Source organism: Chenopodium album, chromosome 9, assembly GCF_948465745.1.
Source record: "Chenopodium album chromosome 9, dcCheAlbu1.1, whole genome shotgun sequence".
NCBI lineage: Eukaryota > Viridiplantae > Streptophyta > Magnoliopsida > Caryophyllales > Amaranthaceae > Chenopodium > Chenopodium album.
Genome location: NC_137842.1, coordinates 66,434,460 through 66,458,040, shown reverse-complemented (window position 1 = coordinate 66,458,040; position 23,581 = coordinate 66,434,460). Strand labels below are relative to the sequence as shown.

Here is a 23,581-nt window from a genome sequence, read left to right as displayed (position 1 = left end):
ATATAATATTATTATTAGTTATTATAATAATAAAATTATTAATTATTATATTTAATATAATTGCTGGAATTACAGGGTATTATTATTGCAGGTTTTTTTTTTAAATATTATTGCACGATTGAAAAAAAAAACGAAAAAAAAAAATTATACAAAAGGCACCGGTTAGGCAGGAACCGGTGCCTAAACTATCCACCACCCAAAAAAAAAATAGCGGGAGAGCAGTATTAGGCACCGGTTAACCGGTGCCTATTCTACCCTATGGCACCGGTTTTGAACCGGTGCCAAATAGGGGGGTTTTTGGCACCCCTCAAATAGGCAGCGGTTCAAACCGGTGCCTTAGACCGGGTTTGAACCGCTGCCTAATGCGTTTTTTCTACTAGTGTTGTTCTTGAGCTATTGTGAACTAGATCATTAAATTTCGTTTCAAAGAAGATGGTGGGTCGGTGTCTTTCAAGATGTAAGGATAGATGATGAAGGAATATGAGGGATAATGTTATGGGATCTCGGAATAGCCAATAGGAGATATCATATAGAAAAAGGTATCTACGAGACTTCGTTGATGTAAGAGTTTGTGTTTCAATGAATTTTTAAAATACTTTTCTTCGGGTTTATATAAAAGGATAAATGCTCATTTTAAAGTAGAGAAGACACTCTTTAAGAATGCATAAGTCAATTCTCTACATGTCAAAAAATCTCAAGGTGACACAAATTATCTTGAGCCCTCTTTTCTTTTCCGGTAATTTTCATCTTACGATGTGACCAAGGTCCTGTTTTGATTTACTGAACTGAACTATTTATGAGCGAAGAAAATTAGGAATTGGACTGAACTGAAATTAAGCCGAAGAGAATAGGTTCCAAGTGTAACTTCCTAAGGCACAATTTTTTTTTCTTAAAATAAAAAGCATGGCTCGAAAAGCACCAAGGTGCAACATTTTTTTTTGACAAGAAGGTGCAACATAATTGAAACAATTTTAGTACACATTATCAAATGGAGAAAAAGGATATTCCTAGGTATACTTAATTTAAATCAATAGCTAATAGACTAAATTATACATATAAATTTAATAAAAGTGAGTAACAAATTGCAATAAGTTGAAATTAAAATTTAATAAAAAGAGTCTTTAAGTAAAATATCTTCAAGTAGATCGACAGCTTGGATGCATTAGAGCGTGTTTGATTGGAAAATGACGATATCAATGGGGTGAAGTTGGTTGATAGAGTAGTGACTCACCTATTTTTCCTTAATAAAACAAGTTAAAAGTTACAATACTCTAAGTTAAAAGTTAATGTATAACCAGTGTTATATCTTTTGGTACTACTACAAGGAGTTCCCACCGCCTTTGGCGAGTGGACTAATCTCTCGTGGAAGTTTGCATGAGTACTTCAGTTGGGATTTTTTCTATACAAGGCCCGAATCATTACCATTGTTATATAAATTGTAATTTTGATATAAATTTCTTCTAACCTTAAATAAAACGATGAGAAATGAAATTAAAATCGAATATCAATAACTATATACTAAAAGACACACCAGCAATGACACATGTCTATTTCTGGTGTGTCCTTAGTATTTTTGTAAAAAAAATATTTAATAGAAAATTTATTTAAGGAAATTATTTGTAAAATTTAATTACGATATAAATAGAAACGATATTTACTTTTTTTCTATATTCACATTCAATTAACTAATTAATATGAAAAATAGAATATCAAAATATAATCTTTGTAAATATTTTTAAAAAATACAATCTTCTACTATAAGTTTTTGTGTGGCAAACATAATGTTTGTTACAAGGATACAATTGAGATAGACAAAAGTTAATGACTAAAAACGAGATATTACAATATATGATCACTAATAAGTATATACGTACATAATTTTTTTTGGCAATATATAACCGTGCATGGCACGGGACCTAACCTAGTTAATGATTCTTGTCAAGTTTAACGGCATTGCTCCAAACAATCTAAACTCGAGTCAACTCATTTGCCATCTACCGACCTAGAAATTTCGTCAAATTAGGGATTTTCCATACGCTAGCATATTGCAATAACTTGGAATAATAAAACGGAATAACAAATTTAACTAGTACAGAAAATAAATACGAGCAAACCCAGAGATTGGTAGGCAGAAGAAGCATTGAAGAGAGAGAAAAAATCGGGATAAAGAGAAGATAAAAAAATTAAAAATAAAAATCCCCAAATCTCTCAATTCTACTCTGCGACTTTTCAAGCATCGCATTTTTCACCATTACCACTGTCGGTCTAACTCGTATTTCACTCGCCATTTCCAAAGCTTCAACTCTTACAGGTAAATCAAACTTTTCTCTCTCCTCCATTTATTACCAATTTACAAGAAAAGATTCATCTTTTTCTCGTGAAAACAATCAGATCACACTATTTCGACCTTATTATAATAAATAAAGAAAAACCCACATCGCAAAATTCTTTAATTTAGCTGATTTCCCCATAAATTTCCCTAATTTTGTGTAATTTTTGGTGGGCAGATCTTGTATTGCCGCAAACCCTAATAAATCTAGGGTGTATTAATGGAGGGAATAGGTGGGTCATCTTCAGAATCTCCGGCAAGCAAGAAACTTCACGAACTTTCGAGAATTTACCAGTATTACTTAGATAAGACGACCCCACATGCAGTTCCAAGGTGGGTAGGAACCCTAGTTCTTGCTGTGATTTATGGATTGAGGGTTTACTTTGTTGAAGGGTTTTATGTAATTACATATGCTCTTGGGATCTACCTCTTGAATCTGCTAATTGGGTTTTTATCCCCTTTGGTTGATCCTGAGCTTGAGGTTTCTGATGGCCCCACTTTACCCACTAAAGGTTCTGATGAATTCAAGCCCTTCATTCGTCGTCTCCCTGAGTTTAAGTTCTGGTAAATTCTTATTATTATTATTATTTTGATTAATTTGTACAGTTGCAGCTTTAATCTTGATTTGTTTTTGGTTTGACTTTGTGGTGGATTTGATTTAGGTTTTCCTTAAAGCTTGGTAGAAGAATGTATATAACGTTGTTGAATGACTTAGGGAAATGATTAGCATTGTAGATTATAGGTCTGAGAATGTAACAATGTGTTTCGCGGCACTAAAAAAATTAATGGGACTATTGCCATTGGATTACTGTTGATGAGTTTGCCAGTGAGGTTGATAGGTTGGAGATCATGGTAATGAGATTTTTGTTTCTTGGAGAATAGAGTTTGGAGTTGTTGCCTTGTTGGTCATTGATTGTTGTACAATTTTCTTGATCTTCAAAATTGTTAGATGAGTGATCTTTATAGTAGCTTCAGGCTTTTGGAAGTCTTGATTCGGACCATAGTTGATGAGGAATTTTGGAGAGTGCTGGGATTTGTGTGTTTATCTTTTAATGGCAGTAGTTGTTGGTGAAAGAGGGGCATTGTGTGGAAATGTTATTTGAGAATCACTTCTTAAAGGCTTTGTAACAATTCTTGTCATGTTTAGCCACATTGCTGCCATGGACTTCCACCCCCTAAAACTCTGAGGCAACTCAATTGCCATCTGCCAACCTAGACATTTCATCAAAATAGGGATTTTGTTTTGTTTTTCCTTAAATCTTGGCTGAGGAATGTTTGTAGTAAGACGCTAAGTTGTTGGATGATGTAAGGACATTATTAGCATTGTAGACTTTGGGTTTGGGAATGCAACAATGGTTTTTGCGGACTATGCCAGTTGCAGTACTTGTTGATAATGTTTGTCAGTGAAGTTGATAGGTTGGAGATCAAGGTCATGGGGGTTTCGTTCTTAAAGAATTGAGTTTGGAGTTGTTGGCTATTGGTTTGTACAGTTTTGTTGATTATTGAAAGTTCTAGATACGTGATCATTATAGTAGCTTTGGGCTTTGAAGTCTGGACAATATTTGATGAGGCATTGGGAGATAGCTGGGATTTGTGTGTTTATTTGTTAATGGTAATAGTTGATGGGGTGCATTTTGTAAACAAGTTACTGCCATTCTGAGGCTTTGAAATTGATATCCTTGTTATGATAACAGTCATGTTGAAACTTTTTTTTTAGATAGGGTGGTGAATATGTTGCCTAGATTAATCGCTCCAATCCTAGTAACATACTTACATGCAATTTGAAAGGCAGTTGGCACTCTTTTGACCTCAGGAAGGATGTCTGAAGTTAAGATTTTTGTTGAGGGCATCGGGAAATTTTCAATGGACAAGCCTTTTTGTGCTTATTACTTCATTCCTTATTGGCTATTGCACTATCTCATGTGGTTAATCTTTAAGATTGATGTTTTCTATGGCTACGATTATTGGTGTTCCTTTGTCTCTATTCTGGGTTGAGGCTATGGTTTCTTTCATATCTTACTGTTACTTGAGAATGTTGAAGGACCCTTGGTAGAGATGTTGTTATGTTTCTTGTAGACATTTGGTAATTACATCAGAAATCCTTGCCTTGTAGAGCAGATTATACTACACCCACTGCTTAAAGGATCAAAGTAAGAAATTTCTGCACCTGGCCTTGTCAGACCTTTCATTTGATCAATTGCTGAAGAAGAGCAGTCTATGTCTTGTAAGAAAAATTTGCTGGCTTCGGTTGAGTTTATGCATTTATGCTTTCATAACATTTCAGTGAAGTGTATCACAAAACCTACATAGTGAAAAAATTTCCATTTAAATCAATGAAATGTCTTTGTTCCAATTTTTGATTTGGGCCTTTAGTTTTCTTGATGAATAGACATTTTAGTGGATGCCTGGATTGACATGTGAGAAGATAGATTTTTTTTTTTCTTCTTCTATTGGTGTATATGGAACCACGAAGGGCATATGGGGAATATGGTTGAATAAATAGGTCAGATAAGTTGTATCGAATCAGCTAGAAGCTGAGAAACAGATCTATTCTATGAAATGAATTCTTGATTCTTGAATAGTGGAATATGGACTCTAGAGAACTACCGTGGGATTTGGGTTGCTACCATTATCAAGACGGATATATTTAGCGAAGGACTTTGGATTGTATAAATATTCTACTAGTTCAATGATTTGTGGTGCTTGTTATTAACACACTTGTACTCATTCCTGTACTGTACATTCTCAAATCTGTTGCATTGTAATGCTCTTGATGAGCTTTCCCAAAGATCAGCATTACCATCTTTGTAATCCTTTCAATATACATGGGGGTCCACTGTTCTTAGCATAAGTTGTTATCTATGAAGCAGGGAGCTATCGTTTGGATACAAGTTGCTGGCTTCTTGTGTAATTGATCCTTTTTACAACTGATTGTTTTAGCTACCTTGTACAGTTATACCATTGTAGGTTTATGTTCATGGTATACAGTCTACATATGGGGGATGGCCTTGACTCTTGATTACAAAATATGGGTGATGAATATAACCTGGTGTGTACTTGGTCATCTTTAGGAGAGATTAGGGAATATAGTTATTACATAGGTTATCATGGAAATGAAATAGTATGCCACTTTTTGCTTGGTTTTTGAAAATTAAGGAAGGTTGTAGCTTACAACAGATCAATGACTATTGGGAAGTGGAGGTTGATTCTTAAAATTTGTTAACTGTCGAAAAGGGGTGGGAAGAATTATTTTTTTAATTATTATTTGTGATGGAGGGAGTGTTTCATTTTACATTAAGTAGAATTTGAAAAAGAAGAAACATTTTATCAATCTGTATTAATATAAACTAATGGACTATGGAAGGCCTAGAAATGATATTGGTCACTTGTTTACTCAAAAGTGAAGGAAGTTTAGATAATAGTATTAATATCCTGCGTATGTACTATTTTGGTGGTTTAAGCTCTTCTTCATGTAAATTGTACATTGTGCACGGTGAGCTTTTCCAAGGATCGGTAAGTTGTTGGTAGATCCTTTTGGTTTTACTTGGTCTTAACTTGGGTTAGTTGAAGTTGCTATGTGAATTTGATCAGATAATAGTAGTTATTACCAATGAAATGAGGAGCTGATTTAGGACTGAAGTAGTGGACATGTTGGCTTGCCTACTATATCTGGTTCTTGTTTTACAGTTGATTATTCTGATGCCTTGGAGCATCACAGGATTGACTTCTTGGCATAGGACTATATTGATGATCTTGGCTCCCGATGAGAATAACTGATGAGTTGATGATATTTAAGAATTGTTATCTTGTTTGTGAGGATTGTGATGACTGATGGAGTGTGCTAAGTGTCTAACACTCTTAACTTCAAGAAAGCACTTAGCTGTCAACTTAGTACTTTTTAGATATACATAGATAGGTCTTTTTTTTAATATATATATATATATATATAATATTTTTTTTATAACAATCTCCTCTCTTTCCCTGCAGGCACTCCATTACTAAGTCATTCTGCATAGCATTTGTTTTGACTTTCTTTTCTGTGTTCGATGTCCCTGTATTCTGGCCAATATTGCTGTGTTACTGGGTTGTGCTGTTTGTTCTCACCATGAAGCGTCAAATAGCACACATGATCAAGTACAGATATATTCCTTTCAGCATCGGAAAGCAGGTGGGTGTTCCTCTATAGTTGCAATTTCTGTATATTTGTTTTTGGCAGTCTGACTCTTTATTCATGATATAATCTTCTAATTACTTTCTGATAATTTGACACAGAAATATGGAGGAAAGAAACCTGCTGCATCAACCAGTGGTTCTCGCGCTGACTGAATAATCATGAATTCGCAGGTATTGGAGAAGTGAGAGATCAATCCTTCCTCAAAAATTAGTTTAGGACAAGAGTGAAGGGGCATATTGTGAAGATTCAGACCAAATATATCTTTTTATCTGCGTTTTTCAGAAGTATATACGGTATCTGGTTGCATTTTATTACCCTGCAGCTTTTCCTCTCACCAGGAGATTTGTTGTTGCTTAGATTGGACCTGGCCTTGTTTTCTTAACCGTATTGATTTATCGGTGTATTAAAGCTCCAAGTATTATTAGCAAGGCACATCCCTTATTCATTTATTTTCTTGTTCTTTTTTCTCGAATACATCTACTATTCTAGATTTTGAATACACTATATATGAACTGTGCTACTTGAAGTGCATTGCATACTATGTTGCTATATATTGTTGGTGGCAAAAGTTTTTGGTTTAATTGAAAATTTTGGTGCTTAGTCTTTTGACCTCTTTACTTAAAACATTTTGTCAAAAAAGAAAAAAGAAAAAAGAAAAAAGAAAAAAGAAAAAAAAGAGGCCATATAAGGGCAATTAAGCTCATATAAAGGCTAATAAGTCTTTCAAGTTTGGAGAAGGGTCAATAATATTGACTAGGGCAATTAAATTTTGAAAAGTTCCAATTGGAGCTAGTTTGTGACCTATTCACTCCATTTATTGTAAACTTCAGCATCAATCTTTATTGTAGAATTTCAGAGCTGATTTTGATAGCTCAACTGGAAAACTTGAAACTATGATCATTGGTAGATTTAGTGCATTTAGCAATTGTATAATTCTAAATCTGTTTTTGATTTTTTTTTTTTTAAATTATTTGGCATGATTATAAAGCAGGTAGTTTATAGTATGAACTTATTACCATGTCTAAGTATTGAATACACCTCCTACCGCTACATAATCTTAATTAGCTTTGCTATTTCTTTTAAGATTGTTTAGCAATGTACAACTTACCATAGTCAATTTAGTGTCCAAAACCATTGATAAACCACAGTATAATATTATTTTCTAAATAAAAATTTTAATGTAAATTGAATAAAAAAGGAAAAAGTGGGTAAAAAACAAACATAACCCAAAAATCGAGGAGTGAGGGTGAGGCTATGGAGTATTCTTCTCTGCCGGAGTATACTTATCAACCGGAGTTATATTACTCTTCAAGTCTTCATCCACGAGGAGCGGTGTTCTACCAGAGTAGCAAATTGTGTGATTGATTAAAATACAAAAGGTTATGTGGATTTTAATTGATGAAAGGTAGTATAGTCGAACGCCGGCGAAGGATTTTCAAGGTCTTTAAACATTTGTTACTTTAATCACGAGATCGACGATGAATTTTCCACCGGAGTGCAAATTTACTACTTCAACCATGAAAAATGGCGAGTTCTCTGCTTAGTACTGTTGAAATTCGGAATAATTTGGATGTGAGAAAGTTGAAGTCGACGACATTAATTGTTTGTCGGTGCTCACTTAATATTAACGTATATACTGTTATTTTTCATTTGTATACTGTTATTTTTATTTGTATGTTGTTATCTAATGGTTTCATACTGTTATTGTACACTGTACTCGATGAAGATGAAAACGAAGAGATGATGGTGGTGGTGATTTTCTCTCTCCTCTCACTCAAAGGTTTTTGAATTGGTTTTCCGGTGAAAATTTCGCCGAATTATAAACTTTACGACCACCATCACCAACACCTTTTTGATGAGAATTTTTTAAAAAATAAAATAAAGGTTTTCCAGTGAGCATTTTGGTGGAAAAAGAGGAGAGAGGGGAAAAGAGGAAAGAGAGTTTTTTTTTTTACCGCTTAGTAACAAATGAGTTACTGTCTAAGAATTTACATGAAATTTCATTTTTGCCCCTAGGTATGGACCAAGGGAGCCCATACTTGGTAGTGGTCTATCACTACTTGTCACCCACCTACTATTTAATGTAATGCTGACACATCACATGCTGATTTTTTTTCTTTTTTTTTTTTTTTTTTTTTTTTTTTCAATTATACTTTTTATGATATTTTATTACTACGTATGTATTTTGATACTCCGTACTAGATAAATTTGATGAATAAAATTTGGGTAATGTCATTTGAGTTGATCAAAATCGGATTAGCAAGTCAGGTATTTCAAATTGAGTCAGTTTTGCTAAGCCCTTTTAAAACAATAATTTATGGTATGGACTATGTAGCACATTTCAACAACACTATCTAATGCACAAAATATATAGTTCCATCACACTTCCATGATTACATCCAGGTGGATATATTATTTAGCTACATCATATATTACAAGTGATCATAGTTCATAATACAAAGGGAAGAAAGCTGAGAAATTTGATCCCTTAATTCATTTTTTTTTTCTTCATGGTTTTCTGTTTATAATTAGGTAGGAGAAACACTTGCATCTTGAATAGATATAAACCTTGGAAAATTGATTGCCAAGATGTTTCAAATCCTAAACAAACTGGTTGAGGTATTCGTCCACAGAGGTGTATTTGACATCAGGATAGAGTTCAGAAGCTTCAACTCCAAACGATGGCTCGATCTCGAAGTTAGTCTGATCACCCCTCACAAATACAGCATGTCCAATAGCCAAAATGACATTGACTGGAGGTGGAGAATCTGCAATAGTAGGATTACACCAATATATCAACCTCAACATTAGACATATCAATTAGACTGATATCCTAATCAAGAGTTGTTTAAAACAAAAGGTATTGGGTGCAATGGTCACATAGTGCTACCAAACATGCCACTGATTAACTAGCGAGTATGAAATGTCACATAGTACATTACACCTTACACGCAATACCTTTCTAAGCTTAAACTAATGATTGAAGTCCATGATCGGTTTATATACTCTATCAAAGCATATTTAAGCGACATACCTTGGATATTCTTCAAGACTTGTTCTTCAGGAATGTACTCTTTCTCAAGAGTTTTACCAATCTTTTTCTCCCACAACGAAACAAGCTCATTGAAAGACAATATGTTACCAGCAGGTTTGATGTACAGAATCTTGTTTAGGGTCCTTGGATCATCCACTGCTCGAATGGTGTAGGTTCCAATGTCGTCTTCCTTGTTGTAAACCGCTGTAATATACCATTTGGACAAAGAATATCATCATCAACGTTAGATACATAGTAAAAAGGCTAAAAGCATTATGAAAACTGTAAACATTAAAACATGTGACTAAATCAAGTTCATTCTTTAAATAACATTATTGCAAGATCACTCAACTATTTACTAATGACAACATTATAAAACTGTGTATCAGATTACCTTTAGCATTTCCATCACCCAAGATGACAACTTTATCTCTTGGCGGAGCAGTGGCTCCAGGCTGAGAGAAACTAGGGAGAAAGTAGCCAGCAAAGTTGTTGGATGACACATAAGTGTAGGGAATTCCAGCAGCCTCCACTGATCGCCGGATTTGGGATTTAATTGCAAATGTCGATTTTGCAGGCTCCACAGCACTCGTACGATCCACATCCACACCAAACTCCGAGGGGAAGAACCTCTATACAGTATACACCCCAAAGATAAGATTTGCATACTTAGTAAGGATTAAGATCAAAGAAACTTTTGATTCTCATAATCTTCAATATCATTTGGAGTTTATGTTTGTATAATTAATACGAAGTAAAATTTTTTTTACTGATCTTTTATTTAATAGTGTGATTTCATAGGATGGAGTAAAAATTGGATCAGATCAAAGCAACAGAAAAGATTGGAGTACCACTAATTCTCATATTCTCATAGACAAACACTCACCCTTGGGACCATTTGAAAAAGAGGAAAAAAATATGGACCGAAAACAAAAGGCACCGAAAATTCAGTGGAATGTCTCAACATCAACAGTCTGTATATTGTATTAGGCTCCATTTGTCCATTACATCAACAACTTTCATTTAAGACACATTTAGGTTTGCAATAATTTTAGTTGATCAACTTCTTAAAACACTTCAACAGCAGTTTATATATAACAACTAGGCTACTATTAGTATGATTTAGATCAAGAAGGCTTGGCATTCCCTTTGACCTTCGTACGAAAAATAATATTCACACATCATTTTAAATGTTCGAAGAAAAAAAGTCGTCACAATTTCTATAATAATACCGCAAATTAGATCAAATTTTGCTCCTGAAACAACATACAATTCTTCATAATAAAGTGAGTGAAGGATCAATACCTTAATATTACCAGCTTCCTTAATTGCATCAATAATTTTCACTTGATCCGCCAACAAAAGGTACCCAACAGTCGAGATTACCACATCTACTTGCTTAATTGCTTTCACCAAACTTTCGTGATCACAAACATCTCCCTACATACAATAACATACAAGTAAACAACCAAATTAACATCATCTATCATATTTCCTTGATAAAAATCAAAACAACAAAAAAAACATTAGTAAAAGCTAGCTTAGAACATTTTGTACGTACCAAGACCAAATTGACACCTAAACTCTTAAAGTTGTCAATAATGGAAGCCTTAGCAGGGTTAGAGAGCGTCTCATTACGAACAAGAGCAAATGTTGGGTGGCCTTCCTTAGCGCTCGCTTCGACAACGAATTTTCCGATGTATCCTGTGCCTCCGATCACCAAAATCTTGCTCTTCTCGGCCATTGTCAAATAATGTGTTTCTTTTTTTTTATGAAAATTTTGTGAACTAGAGTTTTACTAGAAAGGAGCTAGAGAATGATGATCGTACTTTCTAGGAGAACTTCAAGTCATGCTATTTAAAGTCTTTAAAGAAGATGTAATTACGGTTATGACCTTGTGTTTAAATTGAAGTACATTGTTATGAATAACGTCCACTTTCATTTCTTTGATCATTAACATGTCTATGTTAACGTTATCTTTGTTTAAGGGTGAAAAAAACTCTGTATTCATTTTTCTGAGATGTCGTTGACTTTTAGTTTACCATTTATTTTAGGAAAAATAATCCAACATTGTATAATGTGGGCTAAATCCGAATAACATAATTTAGTTTACACTTTATAATTTATTTTAGGAAAATCATGACTTTTAGTTCGTTTAATACCTAATTGGGCTAAATCTGAATAACAAAATAATATAATCAGGATTTCTAAACAAATACTTTTGTATACATCCGGTTTACACTAATATTAGTGTACATCGAGCAGTATAAGGGTAACTTTAAGCCAATTTAGGGTAACTTTTTGCCCTTTTTTGGGTAATTTTGAACATAATATGATTTTTTTTATAAGTAGGACAAGAAAAGTTTTATAAGGGTAATAGTATTACTTTCAATCACTAATAATTGAATTTTAGTCATTTAAAATGCGATTTTTTTACCAATAAAGCGTATATTATTTTTATTTGTATTGGGTTACTTTTATATATATATATTGGGATAACTTTTATTCATTTCAGGGGTAACTTCTTATCATTTTAAGAGATCTTTATAATGGATGTACAATAATTATTGTACACCCGATTTTTTTAAAAGTTTGTGATTTCTAAAATGTAACTAATCGAATAATGTGGTTAAGAGATAATGAATACAACCCAAAGATCCAACTATGGTAAATTGTTATATGAAGCATCTACTTCCTATTATATACTGCATTTGTCCTTCACGCGGATTTAACTATCATCGTACAGGTTCAATCACACTATCAACAAGACTACTAATTCCAAAAGGAGGAAGTATTTAACGACAAGCTAAGAAAATCATCTACGATATGGAATTGAACTATACATAATGCTGCACATCGTTACCAAAAGAGAAAAACGTCTTGGTCTAGAAGTAGTTAGTTGGTCATCATCATCAAGACTAATGTTGGTGACCTTCATATAGTTCCTTAGACTACTTTTGATTTATTTTGTGTGGCTAAAATAAAGTACTGGTGGTTGGTCGAAGCTTCAGTAAGATTTACTCATCTTTAAGTACACGCAAAATATGATAATTAGACTAAAAGAGAGTAGTTTAGTCATCACTTTGTTCTGTAATGCTGTGCTAGTGTGCTCTAACATGGGTTCATGACTATAAATAATTGAGTCACCCATTCAGCGTGCAACCATAAGAACAATACTTTATACTATATGCAGCAAAGTGATCAACATCATATTATAAAATGAAATACTGCATTTTAATTATCAATGGGACCTATTGTTACAAATTAAAACCTGGCTTCCAATCATTTTTTTTATTTTTATTTTTATTATAGTATTATATTAAAACTAGAACCAGATTAGTTTCACAAGAATTAATCTGTTTTCCTCCAAAATATTTCAAAAAAAAAAAGGTTGTCTATTTACCCACAAAGGTGTGAACCTACTAGTAATTCAAGGTACATCCGCACGGTCACACCCAAGTTCAATTAGTCTCAAGTTCCTTTTAGTATAACTCTAAATTCAATTTGTCTCGTGTAAATTTTAATTAAACTGTGCGGTCACTAATCCACATTCTAGAATATACTCCTGTATGTAAGGAAAAAAAAAGAGAGTATAAGGGAGCCTTGACGATAAATATAAGTGTTTAGGCAAGGCATGAGTTTCAATGTTCTGTTCCAGTAACTCAATTCGTCACTGGACCTCTATATTCTACCTACATTATACGGTAACCACACATGCTCAACCTACAAATAACCAGTTTGATTGATAAACACTAAGTTTCACAGAAGGGTGTCTAAATACTGGCTTATTGTAGTGTACTTAAGGTGAGGGTATAACTTAGTTCCTTCCACGCCACCAGATGCCTCGACATCAAAGTAGGTCTGATCCCCCTTCACAAAAGCAGAGTATATGAAGATAAGCTCCATGTTGTTTGGATATTGGGTTTCTGCAACACAGAGGAATAGTCTTAGAGAAATCTATAAAGCCTATGGTTTAAACCATACAGCATGCATCCCCCTTCTACTGAAGAATATAACAATACCATATTATTGAAGAGCTTTAAGTACTTTTTTTTAATCTTGGTGAATGCCCTGACTTTCAACCCCATCACCCTAATTAGACCATGTTGGTCACTCAAGGGCCCCAAGACCTTGAACAATTGAACCTTCGGGAAATGATAAAGATATAGTTTACAAAGAAGAAAGTTACTACAAATTTTGAACAGTTACTAGCTAGTGCCATAGTTTCAAGAATTGAGAAATTGAGCTTCTTGGTTAAATCACAACACTACAAACCCCATACACTATACTCCTCCTGTCCCAAAAAATTATACCTTCTTCAAAATAGTAGGCCGGTAAGGGGAGCTATAATAAAAATTTATTGTAGTTGGACAGTTTTGTCGTGGTATTTACTTACAATGCTAGAAAATGATATCAGATCTAAAGCAGCCTGTTTTATAGGGTCATTGGGAAAAACTTATATATATATGGCTTGTCCGCTTCTCTTGTATAAGCATGAATAACACCTAGTGAAGGATAGTCATGGTTAGAGCTGTCAAAAGTTGACCTGACCCGAAATACCAACTCAAACTCGATTATTAACCGACCCATATGAACCCAAAAAATGGTGACCCAAACCCGACCTGAAACCAACCCTAAACCCAAGTTGACCCAAGTATGTGAGACTCGAACCCGAACTGACCTGGAGATGACCCGACCCGACCCGACCCGAATGTAACCCGTAAATTATTAACCCGAACTAAACCCGACTTGAATCGAAATTGACCCAAACTCGTTTTAACCTAACTTATTATTAACCTGACCTGAATTCAACCCGACCCTTTCCTAACCCGACCCGAATTTAACCCAACCTGTTACAAACCCAAACCGAAATCAACCCGACTTGTTATTGACCTGACCCAAATTTAACCCGACTTGTTTTTGAACCGACCCAAAATTTACCAGACTTATTACTAACCCGACCCAAAAATTCAACCCGATCTGTTATTAACCCGACTCGAAATCAACACGACTTGTTATTGACCCGACCTAAATTCAACCCAAATTGTTCTTGACGAGATTTCAAATCACCTTAAATGCAATTTAGACCACATTATTATTGTTGATCAAAGCATTTTGTCTAAGGAGACCAAGTCGGTCCAGGCCAGCAAAAGAAAGGAGCATCATCCTCAAATTTAAGAGTTAAATATAGTATATATTTGTCGTATGGTCAAAGGAGATAATTATCTTCCTAAATTATAAACTATAGTTCCCTAATATATTGCCATATATATTATAGTCAAAGGAAATAATTAGCTTGATAAAAATGATAATTATCTATTTATAATTAGTTGAACTCGAATATGACCTGACTTGGAAATGACCCGACCTGATTGTAACCTGCAAATTAATGACTTGAACATAACTCGACTAAACTCCGAGAATGACCCAACTTGGAAATGACCCAACCTAATTATAACTCGCAAATTATTGACTTGAACCGAACCCAACTTGAACCCGAGAATGTCCCGACTTGAAAATGACCCGACCTGATTATAACCCGCAAATTATTGACTTGAACCGAACCCGACTCAAACCCGAGAATGACCCGATTCTAACCCGCAAATTATTGACTTGAACCGAACCCGAGAATTACCCTAACCCGTTTTAACCCGTGAAAACCCAAATTAAACCCGACCTATTACTCACCTGACCCGAAAGTAACCCGACCAATTATTAACCCGACCTAAACTCGACCCAAACCCGATAAGAAGCATGACCCAACCCAAACCCGACCCGCATAGGTTATGAAATTCATCCGAATTAACCCGAATTAATCCCAATTTGCCTTTAAACGACCAATTTACCAGTTTATAGCTTGCACCAATTTTATTAAATCAAGCACGAACATTTATAACAACAAATAATGATTATATATAGTTCCAAACGACATTATATGACCCCGAGATATATCCCCTAAAATTTAAAAACTTTTCGTAACCGGGCACCCGAACCTCCAAAATTTCTCAAAAAGTGTGGATATTAGCCTTCAATTTTGGAATTTTTTGACATTTTTTTTGTACGGAAATAAAAATTGACAAAATGTTTACCATGGTCCCTAATACCTTCTGCAAGTCCAATTGGTAGGGTGGAACCATCCAATTTGTCTTGAAACAGTCAATTTAACGATTCACAATTTGAACCGATTTCATTAATTCAAGCCTAACACAAACACTTATGACAACATATAATGATCATATATGGTTCCATACAACATTATATGACTCCGGGATGTATCCCCTAAAATCTAAAGTCTTTTCGACAACGGGCCCCGAAACCTCCCAAATTTCTTAAAATACGTGGATATTAGCCTTAAATTTTGGAATTTTTTGACTTTTTTCGCCCGAAAATAAAAATTGCCAAAATGTATACCATGGTCCCTAATACCCTCTAGGAGTCCAATTGGGTGGGTGGAACCATCCAATTTGCCTTTAAACGACCAATTTACAACTTGCACCGATTTCATTAATTCAAGTCTACCACGAACATTTATGACAACATATAATAATCACATACGGTTCCAAACGGCATTATATGACACCAAAATGTATTCTTTGGAATTTCAAGACTTTTCGACACCGAGTCCCGAAACCTTCAAAATTTCGCAAAATGCGTGGATATTAGTCTTTAATTTTGGAATTTTTTGGCTTTTTTTTCTCGGAAATAAAAATCGCCAAGATGTTTTCCATGGTCCCTAATACCCTCCGTGAGTCCAATTTGCCTTTTAAAGACCAATTTAATGGTTTACAACTTTCACCGATTTCATTAACTCAAGCCTATTACGAACATTTATGACAACATATAATGATCATATATGGTTCCAAACGGCATTATATGACCCCGAGATGTATCCTCTATAATCTTATGAATTTTCGATACCGGGCCTCGAAACCTCCAAAAAATTTCAAAAAGCGTGGATATTAGCCTTCAATTTTGGAATTTTTTTACTTTTTTTCGCCCGGATATAAAAAATGCCGAAATGTTTACCATGGTCCTAAATACCCTCAGGAAGTCCAATTGGGTGGGTGGAACCATCCAATTTTCCTTTAAACGATCAATTTACCGGTTTACAACTTGCATCAATTTCATTAACTCAAGCCTCCCACGAACATTTATGACAACATATAATGATCATTTATGGTTTAAAAAAGTATTATATGACCCTGAGATGTACACCCTAAAATCTCAAATCTTTTCGACACCAGGTCCCGAAACATAAAAAATTTCTCAAAACACGTGGATATTAACCTTCAATTTTTGGAATTTTTTTTTATTTTTTTCGCCCGTAAATAAAAATAGCCGAAATGTTTACCATGGTCCCTAATACCCTCTGGGATTCCAATTGGATGGGCAGAACCATCCAATTTGCCTTTAAACGACCAATTTACCGGTTTACAAGTTGCACCAATTTCATTAACTCAATCCTACCACGAACATTTATGACAACAAATAATGATCATAAATGGTTCCAAAAGACATTATACGACCCCGAGATATATTCTTTAAAATCACAAGTCTTTTCGACACCATGTTCCGAAACCTCCAAAATTTCTCAAAACGTGGATATTAACCTTCAATTTTTGGAATTTTTTTGACTTTTTAAGCCTGTAAATAAATATAGCCGAAATGTTTACCATGGTCCCTAATACCCTCCGGAGGTCCAATTGGGTAGATGGAACCATCCAATTTGACTTTAAACTACCAATTTACCGGTTTACAAGTTGAACCGATTTCATTAACTTAATCCTACCACGAACATTTATGACAACAAATAATGATCATAAATGGTTCCAAACCAACGTTACATGGAACGCGGGACGTTCCGAAACTTGGTACGGGTGCGGGAACGTGGAACGTAGCCTTTAGAGTTCTCGGAACGTATGGTCATCTGTTTTATCAGTGCTTTGTAATTTATAATTTTATAGTTGATACTCCACTATTTACCATAAATTAATTATATATACATTAAAAAAAAAAAAAAAAGAAAAGAAAGATAAAGCTGGAAATTGCATTTAATGTATTGCTCAATTCCCATGGCTATACTTGTGTAGACAATTAAAAAAGGAAAAAAAAAATAGGAAAAGAAGGGGACATTAGGACATAGGGGTCCACAATCTTTATTAGACTTGTTTTCTTATCAGTTATTAGCCTTATCACTCTTCCATTCCACAATTCTTCATCTCCTTCCCCATTGATGAAACATTGAAAGTCTTTTAAACTTTCAATTATACACGAAATTATAAACAAATGACAACCCAATTGTCACTCTTAGACTACAACTTAGATCGTACTACAACTGGGTTCTCCGTCGTCGACGAATTAGATCGCGAACTGGAACGCGTTGGGTACGAACGTTCCGGTACGGGGAACGTGCTATCGTCCCGCGTTTCGGGTAACACTGTTCCAAACGACATTATATGACCCCGAGATATATTCCCTAAAATCTCAAGTCTTTTCGACATCGGGTCCCGAAACCTCCAAAATTTCTCAAAAAACGTGGATATTAGCCTTCAATTTTTGGAATTTTTTTTGACTTTTTTCGCCCGTAAATAAAAATAGCCGAAATGTTTACCATGGTCTGTAATACCCTCTGGGGGTCCAATTGGGTGGGTAGAACCATCCAATTTGCCTTTAAACGACCAATTCACCGGTTTACAACTTGCACCGATTTTATTAACTCAAGCCTACAACAAACATTCATGACAACAAATAATGATCACATATGGTTACAAACGACATTATATGACCCCGAGATGTATTCCCTAGAATTTCGAGAATTTTAGAAACCGGGCCCCGAAAACTTCAAAATTTCTCAAAAAGCGTGGATATTAGCTTTCAATTTTTGAATTTTTTTACTTTATTTCGCCCGAAAATAAAAATTGACGAAATGTTTACCATAGTCCTTAATACCGTCCGGGAGTCCCATTGGATGGGTGGAACCATCCAATTTGCCTTTAAACGACCAATTTACCGGTTTACAACTTGCACCGATTTCATGAACTCAAGCCTACCACGAACATTTATGACAACAAATAATGATCATATATGGTTCCAAACAAAATTATATGACCCCAAGATGTATCCCCTAAAATTTCATGACTTTTCAACACCGAGCCCCGAAACCTCCAAAATTTCTTAAAAAGCGTGGATTTTAAGCTTCAATTTTGGAATTTTTTTACAATTTTTCACCCGAAAATAAAAAATGCCGAAATTTTTACCATGGTCCCTAATACCCTCCGGGAGTCCAATTGTGTTGTTGGAACCATCCAATTTGCCTTTAAACGGCCAATTTAATTACCGGTTTACAACTTGCACGGATTTCATTAACTCAAGCCTACTACGAACATTTATGACAACATATAATGATCATATATGGTTCCAAACGGCATTATATGATCCCGAGATGTATCCCCTAAAATATAAATACTTTTCTACACTGGGCCCCGAAACCTCTAAAATTTCTCAAAAAACGTGGATATTAGCCTTCAATTTTGAAATTTTTTCATTTTTTTTTTGCCCGAAAATAAAAATTGCCGAAATATTTACCATGGTCCCTAATACACTCCGGGAGTTCAATTGGGTGGGTGGAACCATCCAATTTGCCTTTAAACGACCAATTTACCGGTTTACAACTTGCACCGATTTCATTAATTCAAGCCTACCACGAACATTTATGACAACAAATAATATTCATATATGATTCCACACGGCATTATATGACCCTGAGATGTATCCCATAGAATTTCAAGATTTTTCGACACCGGGCCCAAAAACCTCTAGAATTTCTCAAAAAATGTGGAAATTAGCTTTCAATTTTGGAATTTTTTGGCTTTTTTTCGCCCGATTTTAAAAATTGCCGAAATGTTTACCATGGTCCCTAATACCTTCCAATCCAATTGGGTGTGTGGAACCATTCAATTTGCTTTAAAACTGCCAATTTACCGGTTTACAACTTGCACCGATTTACCGGTTTACAATGACCAATTTAATTAACTTGCACCGAACCTGACGTGAACCGAAATTGACCCAAACCCGTTTTAACCCGTCAAAACCCGAATTTAACTCGACTTGTTACTAACCTGATCTGAATTCAACCCGACCCGTTCCTAACTCGACCCGAATTTAACCCAACCTGTTACAAACCCGACTCGAAATTAACTCGATTTGTTATTGATGTGACCCAAATTCAACCCGACTTGTTATTGACCCGACCCGAATTTTAGTATTTTACCATATCTATTATTTACCCAACCTTAAATGCAATTTAGACCACCTTATTTTTGTTGATCAAAGCATTTTGTCCTGGAAGATCAAGTCCGGCAGGCCAACAAAAGAAAGCAGCATCATCCTCAAATTTACGAGTTAAATATTGTATATATTTGTTGTATGGTCAAAGGAGATAATTATCTTCCTAAATTATTGAATATAGCTCCCTAGTATATTGCCAAATATATTACAGTCAAAGGAAATAATTAGCTTGATAAAAATGATAATTATTAATATATTGTTAGTTAAACCTTGAACCCGAATATGACCTAACTTGGAAATAACCCGACCTGATTGTAACCTGCAAATTATTTACTTGAACATAATCCAACTTAAATCCGAGAATGACCCGACTTGGAAATGACCCAACCTGATTATAACCCCTAAATTATTGACTTGAACCGAACCCGACTTGAACCCGAGAATGACCCGACTTGAAAATGACCCGACCTTATTATAATCCGCAAATTATTGACTTGAACCGAACCCGACTCAAACCCGAGAATGACCCGACCTGATTTTAACCCGCAAATTATTGACTTGAACCAAACCCGACTCGAACCCGAGAATTACCCTAACCCGTAAAAACCCGAATTATTGTTCACCCGACCCGAATGTAACCCAACCTGTTATTAACCCGACCCAAACCCGATTAGAAGTACGACCCGATGTGAACCGACTCAAGCATGACCCAACTCAAACCCGACTGGCATAGGTTATGGAATTAATCTAAATTGACCCAACCCGAGTTGACCTGACCCACCCTTACCCGATCCAAGCCCGACCCGTTTACCCAAATTGACAGCTCTAGTCATGGTAGTGATGTAAAAATTCAAAAATGGTGAAGGATAGCAGTGGATTTTTTTACTTAAACTCTTAGATTGTCTATATTAATCAAATGTGTCACATTATTTAGGGACGTGAGAGTGACTTATTTCAGTTTTGTTTCTCAGTATAACCATGAACAAGACCAGCAGAACAACACTTCATAAGTGAATTAACAAAAAGTCAAGAATCCGAAGCACTACAATACCTTTGATTTTGGTGAGGAGCTCTTCTTCTGAAACATATACTTTCTCTAATTCTTTCCCAATCTTACTTTCCCAAACACCGACCAGTTCGTTCATGGAGTAAACGTTACCTTCTGGTCTCAAATACATCGCCTTATTCAAGGTACGTGGATCATCCACTGCACTAATTGTAAAGGCAGCAACATCAATTTCTTTCACGAACACACCTATACATGAGAGTAAGAAAACAATTACTTCTTGCATTCTCGAAATTCCTAATAACAATACAATACAATATAATATCAATCTAGAAAATCTCTTATGCAGCCTATACAGGATAAGACAAAGGAGCTGAACTGCAATTTGACAGACCTTTGACATTTCCATCTCCAAAGATTGTAATTTTGTCCCTTGGAGGAGCTTTAATCCCAGGTTGAACCAAAGACGGGAGTAAATAGCTCATGAAGAAGTTGCAACAGATGTATGTGTATGGAATCTCTTCAGCTTCCACAAGCCGCCTTATTTCAGCTTTTCTTGAATAAAAATTATGGTCCATACCAGATATTTGCACCTTGTCTGGATCTGATCCAAATTCCGAAGGAATGAATCTCTGTGAAATTATAGGACTGTTAAGGATACAACATTGCATATAGAAGCATGATCTGGCATAAAAGTATAAAAAATTAGCACTCTTGATCCAAGTACACTCTTATTTTTTTTGTCACATCATGACTCCAATCACTGTATAGTCCCATGATCATATGATAGTTGCGTTGTTCAGACTTCAGAACGATAGCTAAAAACAAATGTTATCCTAATTTCTATTTCATTTAGGATGACTCGAACAGCAAGGGGTTTTTTCCTTTTGTTTTCCACTGATTTAGCACTAAGAAACTCGTGTTGAATGGGATATAGTTGATTTATGTATCGGATGGAAATGCAACAAGACTATATTCTGTGTTCTAGCAGCGGTTTCCAACTTTCCATTTCCATGACAATGAGTAGGACCTCAAGTCATGGTAATATGGTAGGTCCTTACATAATGATTGGCATGCAAAGAGTTTTTCATATTGATAAACTGGGAATTATATCAAAAAGACCTTAAAACCTTTTAATTCTCAAATAGAGTTCGTGACTAAACTGACATGAACCCTCATTAAGCTCTACCAAGCCAAACTTGATGTAGTGGTAAGCTTCTCATAACTAGAAGTCATTGGACCAGATCCTTCTAGCGATACATTAAGGCCTTAAGGGTAGGGTTCCCTTGCATTGCCCTTGCCCTCAGGTCTGACCTTTAGGCTGAGCGAGGGGATCCATGAAGTGTACAGCTCTAACTAAGTCATTTACCTTACACCTTATCTATCCTAAATAAATCTTCATTGAATTCTAATCACACACAATTCTTCCCTGGAAAATAAACAAGGGATCCAATCATATTAGGAATTACGTACTAATCAACTCAGATCTACTCTAAGCACAAGATTTGGAGAGCAATATGGAAATTGTGAGCAAGTGTGAATTAAACATATAGCCATGAGTCCATGACTGTTCTATTCACCTTTAAGAAATCTTGACAAATAATATTTAGATAAAGGTCAATAAGATTTATTAAACGCAAGTTCACTATAATTTCATATAAGTTCAGGTAAGTTCGAAAGCTCATCTAAAGTTCGGATGAGGAAATACAAGTAAAAAGAGCAACAACCTTTGTTACTGCTGAGTACATCCTAGTACAACCACTATGCCACCACTATTATAAAATGCTCACCACAGTCACAAACAAAGCAATCACACTAATTAAACAAATCCAAAACAATGATTAAAATAATTGTGATTAAGCATTAGAAAATTAACTCTACTAATTGTACGTGTTCTCAACTGCAATTAAATATACTTTTTCTCCACATCTAAATCATCTTTTTCTCAATAAATGTAGTTTTGCATGTTTCCATGATCCCAGCAAACCTAATTAACAATTAAACAAAACAGCACGAAAACAATAATCTACTGTATCACATTATCTAAGTATCAAAATTCAAACTATAAATAATTAATGAAAAAGAATTGACCTTTATACAACCAGCAAGTTTAATAGCACGAATCAAACTCTTCTGAGCAAGAACTTGCTTAGATGGGATAGCACAAATTACAACATCCACTTTTTTCACTGCTTCAAGTAAACTCTCCTCATCTTCCAAAGAACCCTTCAACAAATATTAGCAAAAATAAATAATTAAATACAGAAATACCCACAAAATTACTGAATTACCCAGAAATACCCAGAAAAAAATAAGAAGAGGGAAGAAAAAAGACCTTAATAAGAAGGGCACCAGCATCTGAAAGAATTTGGAGTTTCTGAGATTTTAGAGGGTCGGAAAATGCTGTTTCTCTGATAAGAGCAAATGTAGGGTGGGATGCATCAATACTAGCTTTTGCGATTTGATAACCCAATTTCCCGGTTGCTCCAATTATTAATATTCGGCTATTCTCCATTTTCCGGTTACCGGAAATATCATCACACTAATTTTGCCCTTTTAAAAGTTTTTCGATGTTTTTTTTTTTTTTTTTTAATTATGGGCGTTTGAGGTTGAGGCTTCTGTAGAGTTGATCAACATTCAGGCCGGGCTTTAACATCAAATCTCTTTCCAAACCCGTAAAAATTGATAGGTTTTGAAGGGCGGGTGATGAGTTTCGATCCCAGTATCACTGGGAATCGGGAGGGGGTCTCT

General features: G+C 35.0%; 3 protein-coding genes across 3 annotated transcripts; 1 reads left to right on the top strand and 2 right to left on the bottom strand.

Moving 5' to 3' along the window:
• Positions 1-2,046: 2,046 nt before the first annotated feature.
• On the top strand, positions 2,047-7,103 carry LOC145558852 (protein RER1B-like). The gene is made up of 4 exons (XM_081620198.1): positions 2,047-2,311; positions 2,508-2,893; positions 6,317-6,497; positions 6,602-7,103. The coding sequence occupies exons 2-4, from the start codon at positions 2,550-2,552 to the stop codon at positions 6,653-6,655; spliced, it is 579 nt and encodes a 192-aa protein (XP_081476324.1). The 5' UTR covers positions 2,047-2,311; positions 2,508-2,549; the 3' UTR covers positions 6,656-7,103.
• Positions 7,104-8,833: 1,730 nt separating this feature from the next.
• LOC145558851 (phenylcoumaran benzylic ether reductase POP1-like) lies at positions 8,834-11,381 on the bottom strand. Its single transcript, XM_081620197.1, has 5 exons — positions 11,099-11,381; positions 10,843-10,977; positions 9,932-10,169; positions 9,538-9,741; positions 8,834-9,271 (listed from the first exon to the last, which is right to left on the bottom strand). Exons 1-5 carry the CDS (start codon positions 11,279-11,281, stop codon positions 9,105-9,107), a joined length of 927 nt encoding a protein of 308 aa, XP_081476323.1. The 5' UTR covers positions 11,282-11,381; the 3' UTR covers positions 8,834-9,104.
• Positions 11,382-13,140: 1,759 nt separating this feature from the next.
• Positions 13,141-23,345, bottom strand: LOC145560246 (putative pinoresinol-lariciresinol reductase 3). Its single transcript, XM_081621502.1, has 5 exons — positions 23,166-23,345; positions 22,922-23,056; positions 21,225-21,462; positions 20,876-21,079; positions 13,141-13,463 (listed from the first exon to the last, which is right to left on the bottom strand). The coding sequence occupies exons 1-5, from the start codon at positions 23,343-23,345 to the stop codon at positions 13,297-13,299; spliced, it is 924 nt and encodes a 307-aa protein (XP_081477628.1). The 3' UTR covers positions 13,141-13,296.
• Positions 23,346-23,581: the final 236 nt, after the last annotated feature.

What these genes read in the sequence shown, in the direction of transcription:
- LOC145558852 (XM_081620198.1), top strand. Translation starts at nt 2,550, where the DNA reads ATGGAGGGAATAGGTGGGTCATCTTCAGAATCTCCGGCAAGCAAGAAA. An exon ending in CTCCCTGAGTTTAAGTTCTG is followed by an intron (nt 2,894 to 6,316) that starts GTAAATTCTTAT and finishes CTTTCCCTGCAG; the next exon opens with GCACTCCATTACTAAGTCAT. An exon ending in CTTTCAGCATCGGAAAGCAG is followed by an intron (nt 6,498 to 6,601) that starts GTGGGTGTTCCT and finishes AATTTGACACAG; the next exon opens with AAATATGGAGGAAAGAAACC.
- LOC145558851 (XM_081620197.1), bottom strand. Translation starts at nt 11,281, where the DNA reads ATGGCCGAGAAGAGCAAGATTTTGGTGATCGGAGGCACAGGATACATC. An exon ending in TAGGTGTCAATTTGGTCTTG is followed by an intron (nt 10,978 to 11,098) that starts GTACGTACAAAA and finishes TATTGTATGTAG; the next exon opens with GGAGATGTTTGTGATCACGA. An exon ending in AGGAAGCTGGTAATATTAAG is followed by an intron (nt 10,170 to 10,842) that starts GTATTGATCCTT and finishes TATACTGTATAG; the next exon opens with AGGTTCTTCCCCTCGGAGTT.
- LOC145560246 (XM_081621502.1), bottom strand. Translation starts at nt 23,345, where the DNA reads ATGGAGAATAGCCGAATATTAATAATTGGAGCAACCGGGAAATTGGGT. An exon ending in CTGGTGCCCTTCTTATTAAG is followed by an intron (nt 23,057 to 23,165) that starts GTCTTTTTTCTT and finishes TATTTGTTGAAG; the next exon opens with GGTTCTTTGGAAGATGAGGA. An exon ending in TGGAGATGGAAATGTCAAAG is followed by an intron (nt 21,080 to 21,224) that starts GTCTGTCAAATT and finishes TCTCATGTATAG; the next exon opens with GTGTGTTCGTGAAAGAAATT.